Source organism: Diospyros lotus, chromosome 9, assembly GCF_014633365.1.
Source record: "Diospyros lotus cultivar Yz01 chromosome 9, ASM1463336v1, whole genome shotgun sequence".
Lineage (NCBI taxonomy): Eukaryota > Viridiplantae > Streptophyta > Magnoliopsida > Ericales > Ebenaceae > Diospyros > Diospyros lotus.
Genome location: NC_068346.1, coordinates 651,743 through 677,897, shown reverse-complemented (window position 1 = coordinate 677,897; position 26,155 = coordinate 651,743). Strand labels below are relative to the sequence as shown.

Below are 26,155 nucleotides of genomic sequence, written 5' to 3'. Positions count from 1 at the left end.
GAACCAATGAGCTTTCACTGGAAACTACATAACTCTCTAAAAACTTCCAGATAGACGACGGAGCAGAGAGGGCTTTGGGTTTAAGCGAAGAGATGTGCGGAATAGGTTTGGTTGTCGCCGGCGTACGCATCGATTTGTCGTCAATTCTTCATGCCAATTCCAGTCCTCGACCTACTCAACCTGAACAAGTAACGCAGACTATACCTATGTTCATACGAATATCTAAACTCTATGTTCTCTGCTTCGAACCAAGATGCATCCACATGTTTTATTTTATTCAGCACTGTTCATAATTTTCAGTATCTGGAATATGCCGATTGGAGGATAGGTACTCCTTTTGGTGTTTCTTTTCTTCTTAAGTTTAGCTGGACGAAAACACCTCCTTCTACCTCATCTACCCTGGCAATTGTACGTTGGCATATTTATGATTCAATATTTTGATTTCTTCGCTGGTTATCTGTTTTCCGGTTTCAAGTTAAGTTGAGAAGGCAAGAGTGTTTTCTCTCTTTCTTTCTTTGTAAGTACAGATTTCTTGTTACTATACTGTAGGATAACCACCCCACATGGTGGGATTAAGGCTTTTTATGTTGTTGTGTTGTATTGTAAGATTATCTCAGAAGGGAAGTTCAAGATCACATATGAACCGCTACTAATAATTTGAGCATATAACTGTAAAATAATTGGTTGCGCCAGGTATTTTAGTATTGAGCTAAATTAATTGGCGAGTGACAATTTTATCAAAAGGGGAATGGGCTTTTTTCTTTTATTTTGCTTCGTCGGTATTTTAAAAAAATGAGCGTTACCTTATGAGTTAAAGTTTTAAGTTGGTGGTTTATTAACTACTTTTGTCTCAAATCATTTGCATATCATAGGCTTTAATTTGTTGGGTATTGAAACTTGAAATTCTTTTGGCATGCCAGCCATTGTTTTCTCTAGATGATCTCAAAGCAGCTTTATGGAGAAGAGGTCCTGATAGCTTGGGAAGCAAGAAGGTTGTTCTTCGTTCAAAGATTTCATCCTCCGCTGAGGGACATGATATTCTATCGCTTGCAGAGGGAGAAGAAGCGATAAATAGTGATTTGCAGTTTTGTTCTAATTCATGTTATTGTAGTTCTTCTGTAAGTGAAGAACCATGTAAGGTAGGTAATGGTCTTGATAGATCTAAATGTATTGCTGAACTACATTTTATTGGTGCCACATTGCAACTTAGGGGTGTAACTCCTATTAATCAGCCACTGGTGGATACATCTGGGAATATCCTTGTTTATAATGGTATGTTTTTTGTCCTTAATTATTTGCATCTCTTGGTTTATGCAAATTTTTGACTAATTCACGAATTATTTAAAATAATTGACAAAATACCATCCTTTGCAAAATAATTACCAGAATACTACTTGAGATGCCACTCTGAAGGAGGGCCAGCGTGGCTTTAGTAGATAAAGAACTGCTTATATGCAATCAGTTTTAAGTTGGAGATGCACGTGACAAGTCAATAAATCACTTAGAATATGCATGGTATAGACCACAAATATGTAAACAAGTCAATACATTTAAATGTAATATGAAGCCAGAAATGGTGAACAGAGAAAGAGCAACTCTTAAAAGAACCCCACATGATAAATATTACTTAACCTTGAGCCAGATACAGAAATTTTCACACTTTTGGAGCTTTTTGCAGCAGCAACCTGGCTGAGTTATCTCTACTCTCAATCTGGCAATTTAACTTGCCATTGCCAAGAAGTTAATTGTGTTTTGAACCTGATTTTCTTTGAAAGACTAAGACCAAGCAGGTTAATCAATAACAACAATGGCAACATATCAAACCTTAATCTCACTATGTGGGGTCAACTAATGCAAGTTAATCAATTAGGAAAAGAAAGAGTTGGAGCTTTGTGTGAAATGTGTCGTTAGGGAAGTTGTTTATGAGTATATTGACAATCTTCTCTCTCTCTCTCTCTCTCTCTCTCTCTCACAGAGGAGGTGGTTTCTATTAAGTTGTATCTTGCTTATTTTATCTTGTATTCAGAATACATTAAGTTTCCAATTTCTAGTTCTTTATTTTATGTTTCTAATTCTTCCTTATAACTGTAAGGTGAAATATTTGGAGGAATTCATGTTAGCAGTGATAGCAATGATGCTGAAGTTCTAATGGAATATCTAGCCAAGTGCTGTTCCTCAAGCCCACAGGAACATATAAGACCATGCAGCAGTGGGAATGAGCAAAATTCTGTTCCCGCTCTTCTTTCAACAATTAAGGGACCCTGGGCTTTAATTTATTGGCAGGTAACTTTGAGTTATAAAGTATTGTAACAAATCCACCTGATGAATCACTTGTTCTCCAGAAGTCTGGTTTGTGAAGTTTTGTTTGGATTATATGTGCAGGCTAGTTCAAGAACTGTGTGGTTTGGTCGAGATGCTTTTGGAAGGCGGAGTCTTCTTGTTCACTGGCCAACTTCTATGGATTCTCGTCTTCTGTTATCCTCTGTAGCACCACCACATTCCATCAATAAGAGTTCAGGTATCTGGTGCTCAGTAAACTCTATTTTATCTTGGCCTTCTGATTTTCATCTTTTCCTTGTGTTGTCCTCTGTAGCCCTTTTTCCTTATGTTATGTTATTTATTTGTTTTGGATTGGGGGTGCAATTTTTGCCATATCTGAGCATTTTTATGTTGAGCAGAAACATATATTACTTCTTGAAAGCAAATAATAATCATGTTTATCATATATATGTATATGTATGTTATATGGCATATCTATATACATGTAATTAGGCAGTATGTGACCTACTATCTTTTTATATCTTTATTCATAGAATCAATGGAGATAAATGGTTAATGAAAGGAATTTCTCTTTGAACGTCTAAAGTGCATTGTAGATGAAATATGTTTAATCCATAGAAAATTTCTAAAATCCTGATTACTATGTCATTAGCCTATTCAACTATTTGTTCATGAAAATGGAAACAACTCATTGTGTAAAAGTTTGTAGAGTTACTGTCAGCTGGGTTATGTTTTAGAGCAAAATATCTGAACTCCACTTTGACTATTGTTTTCTGTTGGTCTCCTGGGAGATATTTGACAAGATCTATTGTTTCACCTGTATTAACCAACAAGAAATGACATTTTGTTTCTTTCTTAAATCTATGTTTGAAAATATTATTTTGTTCACAGACGGTCTAAAGTGGCTTACTTCAATCTGGTTGCAGATCTCGGAGAAGAATTTGGAATGAGTGAATTAAACTTCTGGGAAGAGCTCCCTTGTGGGGTATATAGTATACAATTAGGTGCTGCAAAGTTGGATGCTAATGTGTTTGGTGAAGTCAAAAGACATGAATGGACCGATCCTATGTTAAATGAACTGATCAAGTTTGAGAGAACATCTGTTCTACCTAAACCCGAGGTGTTGAATGGTTCTGAACGTAAGACCTCTACCTACCAACATGATGTGCATGCAGTTTATTCAACTAAAGTATCTTATGAATTTAGTTAATATCATGCCCTTTTGTCCATAACAATACTTCCAGATTTTAGATATTTCAAATTATACACTTATGGTCCTACCTTCCGTTTCAATTATGAAGACAACTATCAGTTTTCACTTTTTGATTTGGATATCATGAGGATGTCAAACAGTCTCTGACCACAGTGCTTGTTTTTACTGTTACAGGCCTCCTACAAACTTCAAAAGAATTGCCAGCACAGGCATTTCTGATTACCCTGAGAGAAGCTGTGATTGCACGCAGTAAATTAAATTTGACTTTCAAGGTCCAGATATTATTTTACAATCCAGTTCTTGTGATTCCTTTCAGTTGTTGAAAATTGTTATTTGTTATCATACTTTTATGGTAGAAATTCATCTAAAAGCTAATAGAATATCTAATTCTATATTCTGATTAATTTAATCTTGCTATTATAATATTGGCTTTTTTCTTTTCTAGTTAACATTTGTAATTTCATGATTTTAGTTTTAACTTTGACTAGTCTTAAATTGTTTCCCAAATTTAAACTTGTCAAGGATAACTGTTAACTTTCCCTGGTCAATCTGTCAGATTGCTTACTGGTTCATAGCCACTTGAAACCTCTAATATCCTTGGGCATGTTAGCCTGGTCATGATGGATACAACTCTGCAGTCAACAAAAGTAGCATGGCACAGTAGAAAAGATCTGCACAATTAACAACGTCCTGCCTCAGCAGATGGAGAAATAAATTACTCAGACAACTTAACTAGAGAGACAAAGTTGGGAAGAACACTGGTATACTTTATGTAGTGGACAAAAAGATACCACAAAGAATGAAAACCTGAATTTATCACCACAGGCTTGAATAAACTTGAAGAAAGATATGTTAAAATGAATTTTGATGATGCGTTTGTCTGGGAGGTTGAGAGATGGTGATGGTATGATGGCTAGGGATAATCAAGACAAAGTACTAGCTGCTAAAACTTGCAGTGAGTGAGAGGACTGTTTTCTACAGTTGCGCTGAAATTCTAGTTGCGAGAGTGGCTTGTGGTTGGGTTGGCTGTCAGAATTGCTATAAGATAATTTTTGAATCAGCTACCCTACAAGCTGTAAAAATGAGTATTTTTAAGAGGGATCTCCACTATGTAGTCTTGTATGCTTTAAAGATATCCTAAAGTCGTTTAAAGCCAAGTAAGGACAAAGTGATTGTTGGTCACTTTGCTGATAAGGACTGGGAATAAAGCTGCTCACAACTAGACAGCTTGGCCCTTGAAGGTTGAGCTTGAAGGCTCCTTGGATGAAAGGTGTTCTCAGTTGTTTTTGGAGGTTATTGGCAGAGGCAGGGTTGGGAAGGCATGGTATTGAGGTGTTGATTAGGCTGTTTGGAAAATTTTATTGCAAGAATTTCTGTTGTTTTTGTCCTTCCAAGTAATAAATGTTGATCCATCAAATAATAATAATAAAAAGTGGTGATTTGTTTCAGAAAATTTTGAAAAATAATAATTAGAACTTCCCCTGTTTCTTGTCTTCTTATTGGCCTTATTCTTCTTACTTTTCTTGTTTGTCCTTCAGTTCTTTTTTTCCTTTTCATTTTTCTCATAAGTTGGTCTAGCAATGTGAAATTTAATTCTCGTGATGGACCATGTCATTGACTGGACATGGACCTTTCCTTTATTGACCATCTCTTGTAGCCCATATAGGAGCTCCTAGATGGTCTTTGGATGTTTCAGATTAGACTAATTTGATTGCATTGCAGTTGCTACATTTTGTTCGTTCATGCTTTTGTAGAAAGAATCTTATTGGTTTATAAACTGGTAATTTTTTTTTTTTTCAGTGGAACAAGGTAAAAATAATAATGGCTTCAAAGTCCGGTTTAGTATTTTTAACTTATCAATTAGGTAGGTGACAGATTTTCATGGCAGTATCTTTGTACTTCTACATCTGAACTTGGAATTTATGCTTTTTATAGTCAATCAAGTCGTATACTGACAGATTAGACTATTTAACCTAAGGACTATTCTGTTGGACTGTTTAGCATTATTCTTAATCCAAAGGTCCTTGCTGCACTTGATTTTTAGGAAATTTCATAAATAAGCTTCATCTGGCCTGTAAAATGCATAATGCTCCTTGTCTTTGACAAATTCTTTGGATGTGTTAGGCAGAGAAGTGTGATAATAAACAAAAAGGTGATGCTCCAGTGGCTGTGCTTTTTTCTGGTGGACTGGATTCGATGATACTTGCAGCACTACTGGACGAGTGCCTGGATCCCAAATGTAAGTGTTGCTGTGTTAAGCTCAGTTTTTTGTTTTCCTTCTAGAACTATAACTTCTATAATCCCCAAATCTCTTCAGTCTCATCTTCTGAAGCATTTCAATGTGTGGGGTGGTCCAGCAGCATGTATGAATAATATGTTGGGTCTTAGCCACTTGTAATAAGATTTGGTAAAGGCAAAGGGGTTGATTCATATTTCCATTATTTGATCTTGTAGACTGTTAGCATCAGCTGTTGTGTCCAATGAGCACTTTACTCTTTTTACTGGTTCAAAATTTTGTTTCCTGTGATTAATTAGTTTTTAGCACATGATAATGAAGTCCTAGTTTTGTTCATAAGTCATGGAAAGGATTTTAATTTTCTATTAAGATCATACCCCATTAGTACTGTATCTTAGTAGCATTTCCTACATGTGTATGAATGACAGTTTATATTGGGAGTATTAAGATGGACAAAATTGTCAGGGAATAAAGCTGCTACTTAGGACTGGTTACACCTTGAGAAATAAAGGTTGCACCCCATGATATGAAATATCTTTTGTAACTGAAAGCTTGAAGATTTAGTCTAAAATAGTACTATGGTTCCTGTATCTGGAATGTTGCTGCCAAGCTTATAATTCTGTCAAACTTCTCTGCACAGATGAAATTGATCTGCTTAATGTAAGTTTCGATAATGAGTCTGCCCCTGACAGAATTTCTGCCCGGGCTGGTGTAAAGGAGCTGAAAAGAATTTCCCCATTAAGAAGGTAGGTGATATTTCATTTCTCAGGGTACCATAGGTACACCAACAAACTTCTTCAATTTTCTTTTTTCTTTTTCTTTTTCCTTTTTGTGCCAACGTGTTATTCTTCTGATAACTCAGCAACATGAACGTGGTTTTGTGAGGAGAAAACAAACACTCAAAGATTATATCCCAATAGGGAATTTATTAGGATAAATTACTGAAAATGCTGAACTTTTGGCCTTGTCTCAATTTTATAATGAACTTCCAATTTTTTCAATAGTATACCAAACTCTGTGTTTAGTTTCAATTTTATAATACTGTGACTCTCTTGTTTGGTTGTGCCGTTAAAACCTGAGGTGGGTGATGAGTTGGAAAAAACTATATTTTATGTATATATGTGCATATATAAACCCAACAATTATAATTAAAATAGAAAAAGTATTTAATTGAAACTAAACACCATGTTAAAAATACTATTGAAAAAAATTGAAAGTTCGTTATAAAATTGAAAAGGCCAAAGTATAGCATTTTTTAGAGAATTTACCAACTTTATTCTAAATATAACAATTGGTTTGAAACTTGTTTGGAGAAAGATACAGCAATGTTGAAACAGGAACTTAAAATGAAGAGTGTTTTACTATAAATAGAGAGGAACAAAACAAAATTCCAACTTTTAGACATTAGTTAGAGTTTGTGAATATAACTATTTTTTAACAAGCCATTAAATTTCTCCTCTGATATGGTTATGTTATTGATGTGCACATCAGTTGGCTTTGGCTTTTCTGATAAATGATGCTGACGACAGCACCTCTTTACCTTTGTATTCATTTTTTACTTCCCTTCTTTTGGACATTTTGTGTTGTGGTTTTTATTACATCAATTTCAAATGCCTCTGCAATGTAGGTGGAAACTTGTAGAGATTGATGCTGACTTGTCAAACTTAACTTCGGAGACCAAGCATGTCATGTCACTGATAAATCCTGCAAAGACTTATATGGTATTGCTGTTAATTATTGAAGCCGTAACCGTGTTTCTATATGGGTAGTACTTTTGGTTGCAAAGTTGTAAGGACTTTGCAATATCGTGGAATATACATTTAGTGATTTCAAATTACATAGTATGTTGTTTCCTTGATTGCTCATCTTATTTTCCTTTGTACTTCATAATGCAATATATAAGCTCTTCACTTATCATATCCAGAATGAAAGTGCTCTTCTGATATCTTCTTCCTTTCCCTAGAATACATGCCTTCTAGTTTATTTTTAATTTCAGCTATGTGAAATACTTATTTTCCTTTAAAATTTTCAGGACCTTAATATTGGTTTAGCATTATGGTTGGCAGCTACTGGTGATGGTTGTGTGTATGATGAAGGCATTTACAGTAATAATGCTGATAATTATAATAATCAGGATTATCGACGGGTTAAGTACAAGTCTGAGGCCAGGATCCTCCTTGTTGGTTCTGGTGCAGATGAGCAATGTGCAGGCTATGGGCGGCATAAGACAAAGTACAGGAATGGAAGGTACATCATGTTCTGAATGATGACGTTGACAATTTTAAGCCTATCTTGTTCTGTGTCTGGGAATAAGTCTGTGTATTTTAAGTTGGTGTATTCATGTATATTTCCTTGTTCTATACACATCGAGAGCGCTCTGCTTTGTTTCCAGTTTCTTTATCCTCTTTTTCTTGTGCTGCTTTGTTTTTCTTCCAGTTTCTTCTCTCTCTCTCTCTCTCTCTCTCTCTCTCTCTCTCAATGTATTTTTTTTTTCCTTGGCTTAACTTAGAATATTCATTTTGTTTGGCAATATCATGGATCAACATACTTTTGTAGTTGGATTGGGCTACATGAAGAAATGAAATTAGACATGCAGAGAATTTGGAAAAGAAACCTAGGAAGAGATGATAGGTGTATTGCTGATAATGGCAAGGAGGTATTGTTGATAACTCACACACTTATCATTTGTTATTTTTGTGTCACACTCAGTAATATCCATATCTCTTCATTAGGCTAGATTTCCTTTCTTGGACGAGCATGTTATAAGAAGTCTGCTTGATATTCCTTTGTGGGAGATTGCTGATCTTGATCAACCAAGTGGAAAGGGGGATAAGAAGATTCTCAGAGAGGTAAATATGCCACACTACTGATTCTTTCTTTCTTGCAGTGGATGCGTTGTTCTGTTACACGTAATACAACTTTTTCCTGTTGTGGTGTTTGTTTCTAGGATGAAGTTGAATCTAAATTTCCTTCACTAGTTGATTAATGATTTGATGGGTACTTTACTGCACAATAATTCATGACCAAGCATTAAATCAGCATACTGTATTTCTTGAAGGTTGCTCGATTGCTGGGTTTACATGAAGCTGCTGTTCTACCTAAAAGAGCCATCCAGGTGTGTGCTTTTTCCCCAGATATAATGATTAAATTTTTCCCACCAGAAAATGAGGACAGTAAAAGGGAAACTTTGTTGACAGTTGTCTTGGGGATTATTATCTTTCTACCTGTGCAATTAGTGTGTGAAAACTTCATCCTCTGGTTGCATATTTCTATTTTTGTGGCAATGGAGCTTGTAAAATTGCCATTTTAAGTGTCTTGGGATCTATTTACTGATCACAGTCAGTACTTGTATATTTTCTTTTTTTTCTTTTTTCTTTTTTTTTTTGGTGATTGTATGCTGGTTATGTCATGATCTCAGTTGTTTCCACTTTTCATATTAATTAGTTACAAAAAGGAATTGATAAGGAATACAGATTGTACTTGACCTGGACCTTCTTTCAGATGTCCTCGTTAAAACTTTGCATTGTTGTGTACAATTTTCACTTTTGCTTCAAACTCTTTAGCTAATTTTTCATGGATCAGTTGCAATATTATGTGCATGCCCTGAAGACTGTTTCTCTTCTTTTCTTGGATAGAGAAAAATAGTTACACTAGATAGCTTACAGTCAACTAACTCATTAGATACCTTGTGATTTGTTCCAGCCTTAATCTTAACTCTTTATTTGGGTTTGATATCTTTTAGAGGTTTCACAGCCAATAGTGACCATCCTCCACTTGCTTTCAAATTGCCTGCCCAGTAGGGTCATCCCATCTGGGCATTCGAGATGATAGTTTATCTAATAGTACTATAGGAGCTGCCACCTGGACCGAATCCAAGCCCTATTAAAAGTGAGAAGAAACCAGTACTGTTAGTTTTTTCTTTGGGCGTGGATTATGATTAAAGACATGAACCATGTATACACTTGAAATACCATGTTTTATCGACTCTTCTCCTATAATTAGGTTTTGTTTCTAAACATTGCGGTCTCTGTTCATTTTGTATTGTATTCTAGTTTGGTTCGAGAATTGCTCGGGAATCGAACCGCAAGAATTTTGGAAGTAATCGTGCAGCAAACCAAGCATCTGCAGGAAGTGTGGATATTTACCAGCAACCAAATTAAGTTGACAGGTGGTGTAAAGAAGCCCAATGCCTTCGTGTGTTTAGTGGTGTGTTGTTTAGAGCTTATTTCTGGTGACAACACTGATGAGAAGTTGGGAGCATTTGCAACATTTTCCCTCTCTCAATGATGAGGCTGAAACTATATATCAGATGGGCCTGGGAGATTTGTGCGGGTTCTGCAAATGACAGGGGCGTCCTCTAATTTGAGGGATCCATGTTTGGCTATTGTTAACTCCTACTTGTTATCAGCCTTGCCATGAATTACAGTTGTAGTTTTTGGTAACTAAAACATGGCAAAATTATACAAATATTGTTGGATCACAAATGATAATAGCTTACTTGCCTCTCTTACTCATAAGAAGTGCATTTAGGATAAAAAATTTCTCCTCCTTTGTTGTTAATGTAACTTTTAAAAGTCAATTGACATTATTAATATGGGATGGAATCTATAGTAATAATAAATGATGGCATGCCTCTTGGGAGGAAGATGTGTTGTTTCATCATCATGAGTACTTTTGAGAGCGCGATACATTTAATTTACATTTGGTTGGCAAGAAAAGGGTTGGACTATATATTTTCAAAAGGTGATGGACATTTTTAATAATTACAATAATTTGTAAGGTAGTTATTAGAACTTTAAATTATAATTTTAGATATTTTCAGTTCAAATAACTGTATGAAGGTAATTGATCACTCTTTATCTTTCCACCATGAATGAAAAGGTAACCCACTCATTTTTAAAAGTTTAGGTCATGTACTTAATACAACTAACCAACCATCATTTTTGAATAATTCCTAATTTTAATCCTGATAAGAGGCAAAAGAATGTGAGTCTCCTCTAACTAGTTAGTTTACTCAAAATGAATAGATCGATTTGTTTCAAAAATTAAATTGAATTGATTGAACAAATCGAAAAAGCGAACCAAATAAAAAAACTAAAAAAAGTTAGAAAAACCAAAAAATAAAAGAAAAAAAACAATTTGTTTTTTATGTTTTGGTTGGTTTGATTATTTTATTTTATTTTTTAATATAAAAAGTTAAATTTGGAAACTAAACTAAATCGGTAATTTCAACACGTTTAGCTTAATTATTTCGATTTAATCGAAACATTGTTCACCTCTACTCCTAACGTGTTTCAATAAACTCCCACGTTATCATTAATTGATTTTAGTTAAGGAGGTGTTAACTTTTTTTTATCTTTAAATTAAATTATTTTATTATTATTTTATGGTAAATTAGTCTATTATTTATAATATTTTTGTTGATTGATGTCACCATCACTTTGTTTGATTCAGGGCCGGCCCAAGACATAGGCCACTAAGGTCTATGCCTAGGGCCCCCAAAAGTTTGGAGCCCCCAGAAAATACACCCCCCTCCCAAAGTAAAATACAACTCTAAAAAATACACCCCCAAAGTAAAATACAGCAGCCAAATTTGGGGCCCCAAAAAAATACAACCCCCAGAAAATACATCCCCCAAAGTAAAATATAGCAGCCAAATTTGAGACCCCCAAAAGTAAAATACAGTAATCAAAATTTGGGGCCCCCAAAAAATACACCTCCCAAAAGTAAAATACAACAGCTAAAATTTGGACCCCCAAAAAATACAGCCTCCTTGCACAAAAGTAAAATACAGTAGCCAAAATTTTGAGCCCCCAAAAAAATACAGCCCCCCAAAGTAAAATACAGCAGCCAAAATTACCTCCCCCTCAAAAAAAAATAAATAAATTGGGGGCCTCCAAAAAATACAACGCCCCACCCTCCTAAAAAAAAATTATTTTCGCCTAGGGCCCCACTGGGCCTTGGGCTAGCCCTAGTTTGAGTTTGGAACGTCGTCGTTTAACAAGTATTTTGGTTTCAGGGCGGTTCAATCGGGAAAACTCTTGTCAAATACCTTATTATCTCACTTCTCTCGTTTGTTCTGATATTTTTTTTGTTCTCTTGTCCCTATTGTCGAGCTCACCATCACTCGTTGGTTGAAAGAAAGAGATAATTGTATTGCCCTCCATTCTCACGGGGTATATCATTCTACACTCTCTCGCATTTTATCTATTAATAAATTTCTTGTTCAAGTTTGGATTGTTTGCACCAAATAATTTGGGTTTTTGAGCATGACGAGTACTCTTCTTTCTTAGGGAATTCCTTCATAGTATGAAGAGTATTCTTCTGTGTTAGTAATACTCTTTTACTAAATATAAAATTTTTCATATAACTGAGTTTCTATAACAAGAGAAGCCCCAAGGCCCCCCAACTAGACCTGATTTGCTGGATTTTCAGGTTTTTGAATACTTATTACTGGTAGAGAATGTTGATTTCAGTTTTTATTTTGGTGCATTGTCTAATTAAAGAATATTAATTTGTTGAGCATAAAAATTCACTCCAATAGAAAATTTCTCTATATTTCTGATTGGATTGGTATTGATATTAATTTCAGGACGGGTTGGTAATATTATTAATTTGTTGTTTGAGATTATTGCAATTGTGGTTTTTAAGATTTTTGCTAGCATTAATATCATGTTATTTCTTTCTTTCTTCTTGTTATTCTTCTTCTTTTGATTTTTTCCTGGGTATATGCATATGGGTATGAAGGCGGGTGATTAAAAAAATTACCCTGAGCCTAAGCAGGGCCGGACCTATAGTGAGGCCCAAGTGGAGGTTGCCTCGGGGCCTTCTGCAAACCCCTCTCTCTCTCTCTCTCTCTCGCTCGCTCGCTTGCGGCTCGCCCGCGCCCTCGCCCTCGCCCTCGCCCTCTCTCTCTCTCTCTCTCGCTCTCTCTCGCTGCCTCGCCCTCGCCTCGCTCTCGCTCTCGCTCTCGCCTCTCGGTCGGTAGCTGGGGAGGTCGCATCTGTGGCTACTGGCTCTGGCTCTCTTAACTCTTGCTCTCGCTGGGCGATTGGGTCGCTCGCCTCTCTGCATTGCCATTGGGACACTTTGGTTCAATCTTTTGAGGTTTGGTTCAATCTTTGGTGTTGTGTTCTTGTTCTTGGCAGGCAGGCAGTGGCCACTGGCCAGTGGGCATCCTTTCATACTCTAGAGACTAGAGGTAAGTATTTGATTATGTTCTATTCAATGCGTATTTCTATTTTGTTTTGGCTAATTTAACACCTATAATAAATTTAGGAATTAGGACTTTAGGGTTTAACTACTGGCTTTTTGCTAATTGTTATTTGATAACTGCATTTAGTTAGGAATTGCCTGGCTGAGTTGTGTTAATTATGATTGAATATTTGTTAATTGTGATTGAATATTTGAATTGTGGGATTGTTAAATTTTTTATTTTATTCTTTGATATGATATGAATATTTATTTATTTTTTTGATACTTTATTATGAAAAAATAAAATTTAAATGTACACTACTGTTCGAGGGGCCATTTTTACATTTCGACTCAGGCCCCAAATCTGAGGTACAGCCCTGAGCCTAAGGGTATGGGAACGAGGACAAGAATAGTGATATGGGCACAGGGACCTTGGGGGGGGGGGGGGGGGGGGGGGGGGCGCGCCTTACTCATACCCTCCCCATTGCCATCCCTCAGATTGCCCCAATATTGCTGGTTTGACTAACCAGTCCTGACTCATTCATTCTTCCAGTGATCAAAACTGAGAACCCTTCAACTGACACCATATTTAATCTTTAGATTGCAGTGGTCGAAGTATCATACAAATATCTTTTTTTGGGTTGCAAATGGAATCATCTTCCATAATCACTCCGGAGGATGTTCTGGAGAGTTTGATGAATGATGGAACCATTGATGCCATGAGATTGAAGATCATCAACCAACTCAAGACTAATGTACGTATCAACATGAATGTATTTAGTTGTTGAGAAAGCCTATTATTTGATGTGTTTTGGCTTCTGAATTTGTGGTAATTGTGCTTCAAGAATGTTGAGTTTGATATCTAGATGAATTTTGAACATGTTACCCTTTCAATTAACTCAGATTTGTTCATAATGTTTATCTCTCTATATCTTATCTTCTTTTCCTACTTCTCTCCTCCTCTTTTACCTTGCTTCCTTTTGGCCCTCCCTTCTTTTCCCCCAGACATACAGATCAAATGTCCTTCCTATTCAATCTAATGAAAAGAATGAAACATAATCCTTGTCCTTGTGATGTTTCTTCTCCTCTCCTCCCCTCCTCTTTTCCATATGTAACATTACAATATGTATGGGAGTTTATACTGAATGGAAGGAGATTCTACATCCTTGTTAGATAACAAAGGAAGGAAAGGCAATTGATCTTGCTAAGAAAGCAGTGGAAAGGAAGATTAAGGCAGGTGGGTTTCATTATGTTAGTGGATTAGAGCAAAAGAGAACTAAATTCTGTTAACAATGGGTACAAAATTGGTAACTTATTTATTTTTTGCTGCTAATTTTGGGAAGAAGAAAAAGCTGGAATTGGAGGGTTACAAATTGCTTCTCAGTCCTTCAATTCTGCTTCCTTGGATATTTAAATAAGGGAAGTTAAGGCCCCGTTCAGGTGTAGAAAACATTTTTTGTTTTCCAACTTCTATCTACTATTGAATGATTTAACTTCCCATTGGAAAATGGAAAACTCAATTTTCTAGTTTTTCAACTTTATACTATGAATTAGAAAACATCCTTTTTGATGTTTTCTAAATTTTCTGAAATGAATGCTATGGCTTTTTTGAAACAAAAAATGTTAGGGCATGTTTAGTTGTAAAATTAGAGTGGAAAACTAGAAAATGTTTCCTAAACTAAACAGGACCTAAGCTTTTTCCTTTTTGATCCCTACTTTTTATTTTCTTTCATACAATATGCAAGCAAGAAGTTCTGAAATTGATTCATATTGAATGAATTATAAAATTCATACAAGATGATTTAAAGCAACAAAGTCTATACCCGGTGATGATTGGTTCAGGTCCGAATTCATACAAAACTTGAACAACCCAACCCACGAGCACCCCTAATTACTTTCTCCTTATGTTGAGGGTAACTTAGTAAAAATCTTAGCAATTCTCTCTCTCTCTCTCTCTCTCTCTCTCAACTTGCCTCCTGTAACCTTTGAAACAGTCCCAACCCTAACCCCGTATCGCTGATAGGACTAATCAGTCCTGAGCCTGACCTGTCGATTCTTTGTGATCAAAATCGACAGTCCTTCAACTAGCATCGTATTGGATCTTTGATTGCGGTGTTAAAGAGCCAATCAAAATCTCCAACAGAATCTTTCTGGGATACAAATGGAACCATCTTCCATAATCACTCCGAACGATGTTGTGGAGAGGTTGATGGATGATGGCACTATTGATGCTTTGAGATTAAAGATCAAGAACCAACTGAAAGCTAATGTATGTATATCTCATCTTGAACGTATTTAGTTGTTGAGAAAACCTATTATTTGATGTGCAATACTAGCTTCTAGATTTGATGTAAGCTTCAGGAATGTTAAATTTGATATCTCGTTGAATTTGAATATGTTGTTGCCTTTTCAATTTAACTTGGATTCACTTGCAAAGTTGTGAAGGCGGTGTTTCCAAAGCTTTGCCTAACAGTTTCCTTTGGATTCAATTTAACAACACTTTTATTTAAACTTCTTCTTAATCTTTCGATTTTGCTTCCTTAAATATTTAAATAAAGGAAGTTATTTTTTTTATCCTTTTTGATCCAAACCTTTTATTTTCTTTCATACAATATGTAAAAGCAAAAAGTCTTGAAATTTATTCATACCAAATGAATTATCATAATTCATGAAATTCGTATTGGATGATATAAAGCAACACCATTTGGACCTAAAACAAGTATACCCATGAGTTTCATACAAATTCTCTCATTTGAAAAAATAATCATGATAATTGTGACAATGTCAACTACATAACATTTTTTATGCATGGGCACACTATGATCACATCTGCCACTTGGTCAGTTACTGCATCTAGTTGCTTAGTGGCTTAGGAATTGAGTTTTAGCATAACAACATACCAAGCTGTTACCCCACTATGTAGGGTTGGCTACATGAAGTTGGGAATTGAGTTTAAGCATCTTTAGAAAATTGGAAAAACTTACCTGATTGAGGAGGATGCTTTAGGTTTTTAAAACTTAACCACTTTTTTAAAATAAATAAATAAATAGAGCTCTTCTGATTATGGAGGTTTGCAGTACTTGGGAGAGGTCCATTAGATTGATTAGCCTTTACTATGGTGTAGGGCTTCGTAAGGGTATTATGAGGGTACCCAGTGAGTTCTTTAGGGGTATCTACTTTTAGGGTTGGTGGTGGTTCTAGAGTTCAGCTATGATATGATTGTTGGTGTGTTCACAAGTTGCTTAGTGATATGTTCCTTTTTTCCTTTAACTTAGCTACTGGTGGCTGTGAGGAGTTCCATTTCGATTCTTACCTCTAAATTTGGCCCTTGTAGTTTAGATGAATTCTTTTTTTGATGGGGAGGTGGACTCTGACTGATTTATAAAATCATCTTCTGTTTCTTTCTTTAGTGGGTTAGGGACATGACAAATGGGGGATTTCATCAAGTTTAACTCAAAATAAGGCATTGTGCAATAATGGTAAAGTCTTGATTTCTTAGAAATTATGGAGGTCCAGGCTCTTTCAGGAGTGCCTTTTTGTTTTGAGTTGCTTCTCTTGGGTCTATTCTTACTACTGATAATATGAGAGAGAGGCTTGGGAGTAGTTGATCGGTGCTATTTGTGCAAGAGGGATAGGGAGTCAACTAATCATTTACTTTTATAGTATACTGTGGCAGCAGCGTTGCTTCTTTTTGGTGTTTAGTGGTGGTACTGGTTTTTAGTGACTGACTTGGCTTCATGCAGTTGGGAGGATTGCCTTATTTGGAACTACCTACATTCACATTCTAATTTTTATAGACTGCATTCGTGAAGAGCTTTGAACCAAATGAAATGCATAAAAGGCAGAAACTAAACAGTAAAAAGTACTACTAAATGATGAGACAGTCAAGGAGAGATGGGAATTGGGAAGAGTATGTCTTGAAGTTATTCAATGAAGGTGGAGAAACAATTGTAATGTTGGGGCATCTTTGTTACTTCGAAGAAGAGTGGAGTTACATGTTTTATATGTCTAAACAAAATAAAGCAAGGATTGAAAAAGGTGAGGAATCGTAATACAGTTGGATTAGATAATATATTGATAAAAGCATGGAAATGCATGAGAGAAAATGCATTTTTTTGGTTAATGAAATTATTTAATGTAGTCCTTAAATCACAAAGGATGTTGCCTATTTACAAGAATAAAAAAGATGTTCAGAGTTGCTGAAATTATTGAGGAATCAAGCTAATTTGCCACACTGTGGGATGTCACGGCACACCCGTGAGGACCACTGCTCCTAGCTCGGATTGAATTAGGAGTGGGGTTCAACTAACACAAACGGAACAGAGCAAGAGAGGGAGAGAACGAGAATGTAGAATGAGAGAGGAGAAGTAATTCCGATATTCTCATTGATACCTCTTACTCCAACCAGTTGCGAATATATAGCACTCAGCGGTGGGGAATTGTTATAGCAAATCTCTCCTCCATGCGGTTATAACCGCTTCTTGTCCTATTCTAATTCCCTCCACGTGGGGAATCTTCCAGCTAATATAACTATGGCAATTACAGTAAGGAAATTAACAGAATTACAGCAATTGGAAATGACGAAAGTAAGCAAAAAAAATAAACCAAGATTCGTAGCTACAAGTTGTATCCGTCCTAGGTCCCCTTCCATGACAATTCCCCCCTCCTTAGAGCTTTCTTGTCCTCAAGAAATGTTGAGGAGACTGGCAGCTCTGGGAAACTGTGTGAGCAAGCTAGGCAAGTATTCCCAAGTCTCGCTTCCTGTTGCACCCCCCCTGCCATTTCACCAATACTTGAATGAGCGGAACCCCTTGATTGTGAATTGCTCGCCTATCCAAAATAGCTTCCGGTTCTTCTAGGCTATCCTCTCCCTCAGAGAGAGTGGGCAACGTGGGATTCACTTGCTCAGTCCCTACTGTTGCCTTTAACAAGGAGACATGAAAAACTGGGTGGATTCGAGTTCCCTCTGAAAGTTGCAGTCGATAGGCCACCTTTCCTATCCTTTCCAATATGGGAAAAGGCCCAAAATATCTAGGGGCAAGCTTTGAGACCCGCCTTTTAGTGATAGCCTTTAGGTGGTGCCTCCTCAACCTCAAGTAGACTTTTTCCCCGACCTCAAATTCTCTATCACTTCTCTTCTTATCTGCAGCTTGCTTCATCCTATTCTGAGCCGTAGCCAATTCTTGTTTGAGCTGCCGCAATACCTCCCTTCTCTACTGCAAATACTCTTCCACTGAGGCCGCAGTAGAATGTTCTCCTGAAGCTAGTAGTAAGGGAGGCTTATAACCGAAGAGAGCCTCTAAGGGAGACACCTTTAGGGAAGAGTGTTGGCTGGAATTGTATCACCATTGGGCTAAAGACAACCACTTGTGCCAACTCTTGGGTTATAAGATGCAGATGCACCTCAAATAATTCTCCAAACCTTGGTTGACCCATTCGGTGTTGCCATCCGTCTGAGGATGATAGGCTGAAGACATGTTCAACTTAACACCCAATGCCTTCATAAGTTCTTTCCATAGGGCGCTTGTAAAAACCTTGTCTTGGTCGGAGATAATAGTAGTAGGAACCCCATGCAAGGCTGCCACCTGATCCATGAAAATTCTGGCCACTTCTTGGGCTGTATAAGGGTGGGCCAATCCTATAAAATGAGCAAATTTTGTGAATCGATCAACCACCACCATGATACATCTCTTCCCTCAGACCTAGGCAGGCCTTCAACGAAATCCATAGAGATGCTAGACCAAGCTTGCTTGGGCACTGGTAGTGGCTATAGCAGCCCCGGATAGGCCACATTCTCAGCCTTACACCTCCTACAAATGTCACGACCCAACACAAACCTTCTTACCTCAGCTCTTAACCCGGGCCAATGGAAGAGTTGTTTCACCCGGAGGTAAGTATTTTGGATGCCCGAGTGCCCTCCCAAAGGAGATTCATGTAATGACTGCAGGATTTTCTTCTTGAGATCTTCTTTATTTCCAATGACAATCCTGCCTTGATGCCTTAACATTCCATCCACCAGCGTATATCCTTCAACTCCCTCTGATCCTATGGCCAACTTTTCCAACAACTCCTTCACTACTGTATCCCCTTTGTAGCTCTCGATCACCTGTTGACACCATTCTGGGATAATAGTAGTTATAGCTGCCACACTCCCCTCCTCATGACACCTTGATAATGTATCAGCAACCACATTTTCTTTCCCTTTCTGGTATTGTATCAAGTAGTCCAATCCCATCAACTTGGCCATGCCCTTCCTTTGCAACTGTGTTTATAGTTTTTGTTGTAGTAAAAATTTCAAACTCTCATGATCCGTTTTAATCGTAAACCTCCCCGCTTGCAAGTAGTACCTTCCATTTGTCAACAGCCATTAGCACTACAATGAACTCCTTCTCATATATACTCAACCCCACATGTTGCGGGCCCAAAGCTTGGCTCAAGAATGCCAAGGGCCTCCCTTCTTGCACCAAGATTGCCCTCACACCCGTTCCACACGCGTCAGTCTCCAAGACAAAGGGCTTGCTAAAATTAGGTAGCCCCAATACTAGCACTCTGCTCATGGCCTTCTTAAGCTCCTCAAAAGCCCTCTCCGCCTCTGGTCCCCAACTGAAATTTCCCTTTTTAAGTAATTCGGTTAGTGGTTTGCTGATAATCCCATAATTTTTAACAAACCGTCGGTAATACCCAGTTAGGCCGAGGAATCCCCTCAAAGCTCTCACGGACTGAGGCCTCGGCCAGGACACCATTGCCTCCACCTTCTTTGGATCCGTACTTACCCCCCCCCCCCCCCGCGCGCCGCGCGCGCGCGGATATAATGTGCCCTAAATACTCCACTTGCCCTTGACCAAATGCACACTTAGATTTTTTAATGAAAAGCTGGTTAGACTTGAGGATTTCCAAGGTGATTTTGAGGTGAATTAGGTGTTGGCTAAGGGAAGAGCTGTAGATTAATATGTCGTCAAAGAACACAAGAATAAATTTCGAAGATAAGGTTCAAATATCCGGTTCATTAGGGACTGAAAGGTGGCCGGGTCGTTGGTAAGCCCAAATGGCATTACCAAGAACTCAAAGTGTCCATGATGGGTCCTAAAGGCTGTCTTATGTACATCTTCCGATCTCATCCTAATTTGGTGATACCCCGAACGCAAATCAAACTTTGAAAAGATTTTGGCGTGGTGAAGTTCATCTAAGAGGTCTTCCACCAAGGGTATAGGGAACTTATCTTTAATGGTTATGGCATTAAGTTGGCTATAGTCCACACAAAATCGCCATGACCCATCTTTCTTTTTGACTAATAGGACGGGTGAAACAAAGGGGCTTTGGCTGGGACTGTTGAAGCATTTCTTTAACCATTTTCTCTATTTCAGTCTTTTGGAGAGGTGGGTATCGATAGGATCTTACATTAATGGGTTCAGTATTTGGCTTTAGGTGAATGGTATGGTCATATGGTCTGGCGGGAGGTAGGGAATTAGGTTCCATGCATAGGTCCTCATAATCTGCCAACAATTCATTAATGCAATCAAAGTGATTTACCTAGTCAGAGGGCTCCCCAGTTGAGCTGATCGTTAGGTAGGCCTTCCCATGCCTTCCTAGAACTTCCTCCGAAGTTATGATGGAGAATAGTTTGGCCAGCTAACTCCATTTCCCCTTGAGCACCTTCTGTAACCTCCTCCTTGTCATCATTTTGCATGCTCCGGTTTCCTTGCCTCCTGCCAGTATCATTCTCCTTCCCTCCTTTTCAAATGACACCTCTATTCGATTAAAGTCAAAACTGATCGGGCTTACTCCCTTCATCCAATCCACCCCCAGCACTACGTCACATCCCCCCAGTTGTAACAATCTGAGGTCTGCTTCGAAGGGTTCACCTTGCATCTCCCAGCGAAATCCATTGCATGCTGATGTACTCATCACTTGCTAGCCATTGGCCACGGTCACACTCAAAGGAGGCGTCCCAGTGAGCTGACACCCCAGCTTATTGGCTGTGTCTTCATCTAAAAAACTGTGGGTACTCTCACTGTCAATTAAGACCATCAAGCCTTTCCCCTTAACTCGACCTTCTACCTTCATTATTTTACTGTTAGGTACCCCCTTCAAGGCATGGATGTATATCTCCCCATTATCCTCTTTGGCCTCCTCCTCTTCTTCTTCCTCTGTTACTGCTTGTTCAGGCTCCTCATTACCTTCCAACAACAGTATCTGCCTCTTGCACTGATGGCCCACATGGTATTTCTCTCCACACCGAAAGCACAATCCCGCCAGCCTTCTCTGCTCCCTTAGTTGTTCTCCAAAAGAAGTTGGGTTGGGGCCTGCCACCCCTCTCACCCCACTACTTCCTCTCATCTGATCCCGGTTGGAGTGTCTTCTAGCAGCATTAGATGGCCCTCCAACAACGCCCCTTGTTCGTTGTCTCTGCTTTCTCATTAAGGCTTCCACCACCATCTCCTGCAGCCTAGCGTTTTCGGAGGCTTGCTCAACTGATCGGGGCCTCAACACCTTCACCATTGGTCTGAGCTCGTCATTAAGGCCGCTTAGATAACTTGACACAAAATAAGCCTCTGAGAGGTGAGGGTTGTGTTGGATCATGAAAGATATCAATTCCTCAAAGCGCTTTTGGTAGCTCTCCACATTTCCGATTTGCCTCAGTTTGTTAAACTCCTCCACAACATCCTCCATACTTCTTTCCCCGAACCTCTTGCATACCTTCTCAGAGAATTCCCCCAAGTGTAGATCCTACCCTGCCGAAGGCTTCCTTGATACCAGGCATCCACCACTTCATTGAAATGAGCCGTAACTAGGGGTACTCTCTGCCCTTCAGGGATGCCATACCACTCAAACATCCTTTCGCACTTCCTTAGCCACCATCGAGGATTAATTCCCTCGAAGGTGGGAATATCCATCCGAGGCTTCGAAAATCTTGCATGAGGATTAACAGGCCTGTCCCGAGCCCTGTCCATCAATCAGCCAGCTCCTCTTCTGGGTCCGCTCCAATCTCCGAGGTCCCGCGTTCCCCGTTAGTTTCATTCCACTGTAGGATTGGTTCTATGTGCTCTTGAAATGGAAAATCAGGAGACAGCCTGACTGGGTTCTGGCGGGCGAACATAACCATGAACTGTTGCATTTGAGCACTCAATTCATCTTGCACCAGGGCGATGGACCCTTCCAGCTTCCGCTCCATTCCATCCATGGAGTTCTCCATTCGTCTATCCAACGCCATGATAGCCTCATGGCTACGGGTAGCTCCTAACTCTAGCTGGTCGATTCGATTTTGACAATCGGTCGTGGCCGAGTTGGTTTGTTGTAGTTGTGATTCCAGGTTCTTCATACAAGTACCTTCTGCCATTACCGACTTCCTTCTCAGTTGTCCAAGGAAATGTGGCTCTGATACCAAATTGTCACGGCACACCCGTGAGGACCACTGCTCCTAGCTCGGATTGAATTAGGAGTAGGGTTCGACTAACACAAAACAGAACAGAGCAAGAGAGGGAGAGAATGAGAATGTAGAATGAGAGAGAGAGAGTTAAGAATGAGAGAGGAGAAGTAATTCCAATATTCTCATTGTTACCTCTTACTCCAACCAGCTGGGAATATATATCACTCAGTGGTGGGGAACTGCTATAGTAGATCCCTCCTCCATGCGGTTATAACCGCTTCTTGTCCTATTCTAATCCCCTCCATGTGGGGAATCTTCCAGCTAATATAACTAAGGTAATTACAGCAAGGAAATTAACAGAATTATAGCAATTGGAAATGACGAAAGTAAGCAAAAAAAATAAACCAAGATTCGTAGCTACAAGTTGTATCCGTCCTAGGTCCCCTTCCGTGACATGGGAGTGAGTGATTGAAGAAAGATTAAGAAGAGAAACTAAGAGCCTGTTTAGTTGTAGAAAACATCTAATTTTTCAATTCCAACTTTACAACTAAACACGCTCTATCATTTTATGTTTCAAAAAGCAATAGCATTAATTTCCAGAAGATTTAGAAAACATCTTTTTTATGTTTTTCAATTAAGAGTATAAAGTTGAAAAATTAGAAAATTGAAATTTCTGTTTTCTAATTGGAGATCCAATCATTCAATAGAAAATTGAAGTTGGAAAATTAGAAAATGTATTCTACAGCTGAATAGGCCCTGAAGTTTTTGAAAACCAATTTGGTTTGATGCCTAAGAGGTCAATAGTGGAAGCTATATAATTGATGAGGCACCTAATGAATAGGTATAGAAATAAACAAGATGACTTATTACAGATTTCCTAGAGAAGTTTTATGTTTGGCAGGGGGTAGAGGAGGGAGTTTGAATTGCTTTTATATAGGCTATTAAAAACATGTATCATGGAGCAGAAACATGTATCGTAACATGTGAGGAGACATTGAGGCTCTTTCAATTACAATGGATTGCATTGATGATCTGCATTAAGCCCTTACCTATTTGCATTACTAATTGAAGAAATCACTAAACATATCTTTGAGGTACCTTCATGTATGCTATTTACAAATGACATTTGATGGTGGATGAGAAAAGAAGGCTTGAATACTAAGCTCAAGATATGGAGGAACACTTTGGAATCTAAAAATTTTAAGTTGAGCAGGTTAAAAACCATATATATGAAGTTATTTGTAAGGATTTTATGAAGTTATATATGAAATAAGGATTTTAGGATGGATGTGTATCCGTGCAAGAAAAAAAAAAGAAGTTATTTGTAATACAGTTGAAGTGACTCCTATTAAAGATGATGTGTTCACACGAGAAGAAGACCAATAGAGACTCTTGAGAGAAAATGGATGGAGTGGAATATGTCAATTCAGGACCTTATTCATCCATGTTCATATAAATTGCTTTTTCTTAAATGTGTTCATTTAATGCTTCTATGGTGTTCTAATGCTGTGCTTCTATCATTTCAGGAAGAGCTGAAAAATACTACTATTAAAATGGTAGAACAGAGTAAGGTTCTTAACACTCCAGGGGCAGAAAAGCAGACGAAAAGGGAGCTGTTTGATGCACTTCGGCAAGAACTTGAGTAAGTGTTTGCTGTGTTCATTTCCTTCAAGAAAGGAATAAATTAGGGTTCTCTTTTCTGCAATTTTTCTTAGGCCCACCAAACTAAACCAAAAAAGGAAAAAAAAAAAATCAAAAAGAGGAAAGGAGGAGGAACTTGAACCTCTATAAGCATGTCACTGGTACCCGCTTCATGGAAGGCTTTTAGTTTAATATTGGCATGCCTTAATATAAGGTTGGAAGGCAAGTCATGCAATGCTCATAAGTGGTAGACATAATGCTTTAGTCGACCTGCTATGGACCTTAATGCAGATGATTAACATTCTCCTTACAAATTAAAGTAGTTATTTATTTATTTATTTTTAGTAGAGGGGGGGCGGGGGGAATAAACAATCATGTGCAAAGAGAAAAACAATTTCTTAATTGGGCAAACCTTCTACAGAAGAGGGGTAGAACTACCAAAAAAAGCCTATATTTAGGGACATACGCAGGTTATCAGTAAAACAAACAAAAGATTCTCCTCACTCATCCAAAGGAAAAGGATGTTGAGAATGGTTCCTGAAAAAAGCTGGGCACCGCTTAACACTTTCAAATGTGCTATCTGTAATGTTGATCAGATTTTAGTAGATACCAGTAACGTTGCATGCATTTTGAGTTCATAATGCACTGTAATGCAATCATACTATGTTTTCATGATTTTGAAGTTGAAGACTCATTTGTAGGAGGGACCAGTTTCCCTTGCATCTTACTGGCTGGCATTGATTTATTTCATTCTCCTCTTTATCTTCTTGGTGTCTTGCAGGGCTTCAGTGCTTGAGATGGCCTCCAAAGCTGTTTGGAAGTTGATTTTGGACGACAATGGGCTGGGTAAGGACATAAACGAAACAGTTGAAAACGTGTTCTGTCAATTGAGCGGCCTTGAGCCTCCATTGTACCCCCAAAATGTTGAAGCTGAGCTGGAGAAGCAGCAAGAGGAAGCAAGTGCGAAAGGTAAGGGAAAAGAGATAGAGAGTGAAAAGGAGAATTCAGACTCTGCATCAAAGAAAAGAGGATTTGAGGAGATGAACTCCCTGGTGGAAGCCATTGAAGTTGCAAGTGGATCTAGCAAGCCTCTTGCTGTTCCTGATGATTCCAGTAAGCTGCCTCTTAGCCAAGACTAGAGCACAGAGTTGGTTGGACCTGCCTGCGACTAAGCTTGGTAGCTGAATATTATGAACTTAGCTTTTATATAGACTTTATTTGGTGCGCAGAGAGCGAGAATGAAGCTGAACTACAACTTGTATGGAAACCTTGGGTTTTCTTGTGCTCTTGCAATAGTAAATTTTTGATTGCAGGAGTGTAATCTAAAGTGCCAACAGCTGTAGAACTCAGAAGCATATATCAACTCAAAATTGATTCTCTCAATGATGTAGATATTATTTTCTGGACCAGCTTGTGGTTCGTTCTTGGAGTCAATGATGACCTGCCTGCCAAAGGGACTATCAACCCTACCATTGGCTTAGCAATTAAAGTGCCAACAATTAAAATAAGGAGCGTAAACAATTCATGAATGAAGCTCCCTCCTTTTCAGGAATTTTTTATGACACGCTTTTACTCTTTGTATCTTCTCACAAATCAAGAAAAGAAAAACCAAACCAAAAAGCTATTATTATAGCACTAGTTTGACGAATAACATATCATCTTGTGTATCAAAATTGGTGTAGGAAACCCAAAAGTGAATCACTTTTCTTCATCTTATTAATTTTCTCGAGGCAATGGTAATGAAAACTTGAAATTTAAGACCTGGGACCCGTTTCATATAATGTCATCTAATATGGTAGTCCCGTGTATATTTTTGGGATATCAACATCAATGCCCAATGCCCAATGCCCATGTTACCCAAAAAGAAGAAAGAAGAAGAAAGAAGAAAGAAGAAAGAAGAAAAAATATTTTGTTTGGCTGCCCTTAGCCTCATGAAATTTGGATTGTATTTGATATAATGTTAGCTTGCTTGGTTGGGGAGATGGTCAAGGTGGGGTGGATTCTGTGATCTTTTGGGCCAGCTTTTGGAGCACAAAGCAATCAAATTCTAGGGTCCAGACGACGCCCATATTTTGGCTTTGCATGCTGTATATATGGTCGGTCTTCTCTTCTGTGGACCTTCCACCCACTTTCCAATCCAAATTACAATTAGATTCTCTTAATCAATCCAAACAGACAGATCCGGAAAAGCAAAAGGTGGGGTTTGGAAAGCAGAAACATTTAA

The 26,155-nt window shown here is 38.1% G+C and overlaps 2 protein-coding genes across 4 annotated transcripts; both read left to right on the top strand.

Annotated features, from left to right (window-relative positions):
• The first annotated feature begins 45 nt into the window (after nucleotides 1-45).
• LOC127810572 (uncharacterized) lies at nucleotides 46-10,213 on the top strand. 3 transcript variants are annotated; one of them, XM_052350115.1, is made up of 14 exons: nucleotides 46-188; nucleotides 921-1,272; nucleotides 2,093-2,283; nucleotides 2,383-2,518; nucleotides 3,207-3,419; nucleotides 3,668-3,765; nucleotides 5,618-5,732; nucleotides 6,370-6,475; nucleotides 7,357-7,450; nucleotides 7,762-7,976; nucleotides 8,286-8,385; nucleotides 8,462-8,578; nucleotides 8,788-8,844; nucleotides 9,782-10,213. In XM_052350115.1, the coding sequence occupies exons 1-14, from the start codon at nucleotides 93-95 to the stop codon at nucleotides 9,887-9,889; spliced, it is 1,998 nt and encodes a 665-aa protein (XP_052206075.1). In that variant the 5' UTR covers nucleotides 46-92; the 3' UTR covers nucleotides 9,890-10,213. The 3 variants fall into 3 exon arrangements, 2 of the variants coding, with proteins under 2 accessions (XP_052206075.1, XP_052206074.1); XR_008025494.1 differs by lacking the exon at nucleotides 46-188 and adding an exon at nucleotides 199-408 and having other exon boundaries at nucleotides 8,467-8,578; nucleotides 9,782-9,873; XM_052350114.1 differs by lacking the exon at nucleotides 46-188 and adding an exon at nucleotides 199-408.
• A 2,351-nt stretch (nucleotides 10,214-12,564) lies between these two features.
• On the top strand, nucleotides 12,565-25,340 carry LOC127810181 (uncharacterized). Its single transcript, XM_052349503.1, has 4 exons — nucleotides 12,565-12,930; nucleotides 13,524-13,678; nucleotides 23,817-23,932; nucleotides 24,713-25,340. The coding sequence occupies exons 2-4, from the start codon at nucleotides 13,571-13,573 to the stop codon at nucleotides 25,068-25,070; spliced, it is 582 nt and encodes a 193-aa protein (XP_052205463.1). The 5' UTR covers nucleotides 12,565-12,930; nucleotides 13,524-13,570; the 3' UTR covers nucleotides 25,071-25,340.
• The last annotated feature ends 815 nt before the right edge of the window (nucleotides 25,341-26,155 follow it).

What these genes read in the sequence shown, in the direction of transcription:
- LOC127810572 (XM_052350114.1), top strand. Translation starts at nt 232, where the DNA reads ATGTTCTCTGCTTCGAACCAAGATGCATCCACATGTTTTATTTTATTC. An exon ending in GGTGTTGAATGGTTCTGAAC is followed by an intron (nt 3,420 to 3,667) that starts GTAAGACCTCTA and finishes TTACTGTTACAG; the next exon opens with GCCTCCTACAAACTTCAAAA. An exon ending in ACAAAGTACAGGAATGGAAG is followed by an intron (nt 7,977 to 8,285) that starts GTACATCATGTT and finishes ATACTTTTGTAG; the next exon opens with TTGGATTGGGCTACATGAAG.
- LOC127810181 (XM_052349503.1), top strand. Translation starts at nt 13,571, where the DNA reads ATGGAATCATCTTCCATAATCACTCCGGAGGATGTTCTGGAGAGTTTG. An exon ending in TCAACCAACTCAAGACTAAT is followed by an intron (nt 13,679 to 23,816) that starts GTACGTATCAAC and finishes CTATCATTTCAG; the next exon opens with GAAGAGCTGAAAAATACTAC. An exon ending in GCACTTCGGCAAGAACTTGA is followed by an intron (nt 23,933 to 24,712) that starts GTAAGTGTTTGC and finishes GGTGTCTTGCAG; the next exon opens with GGCTTCAGTGCTTGAGATGG.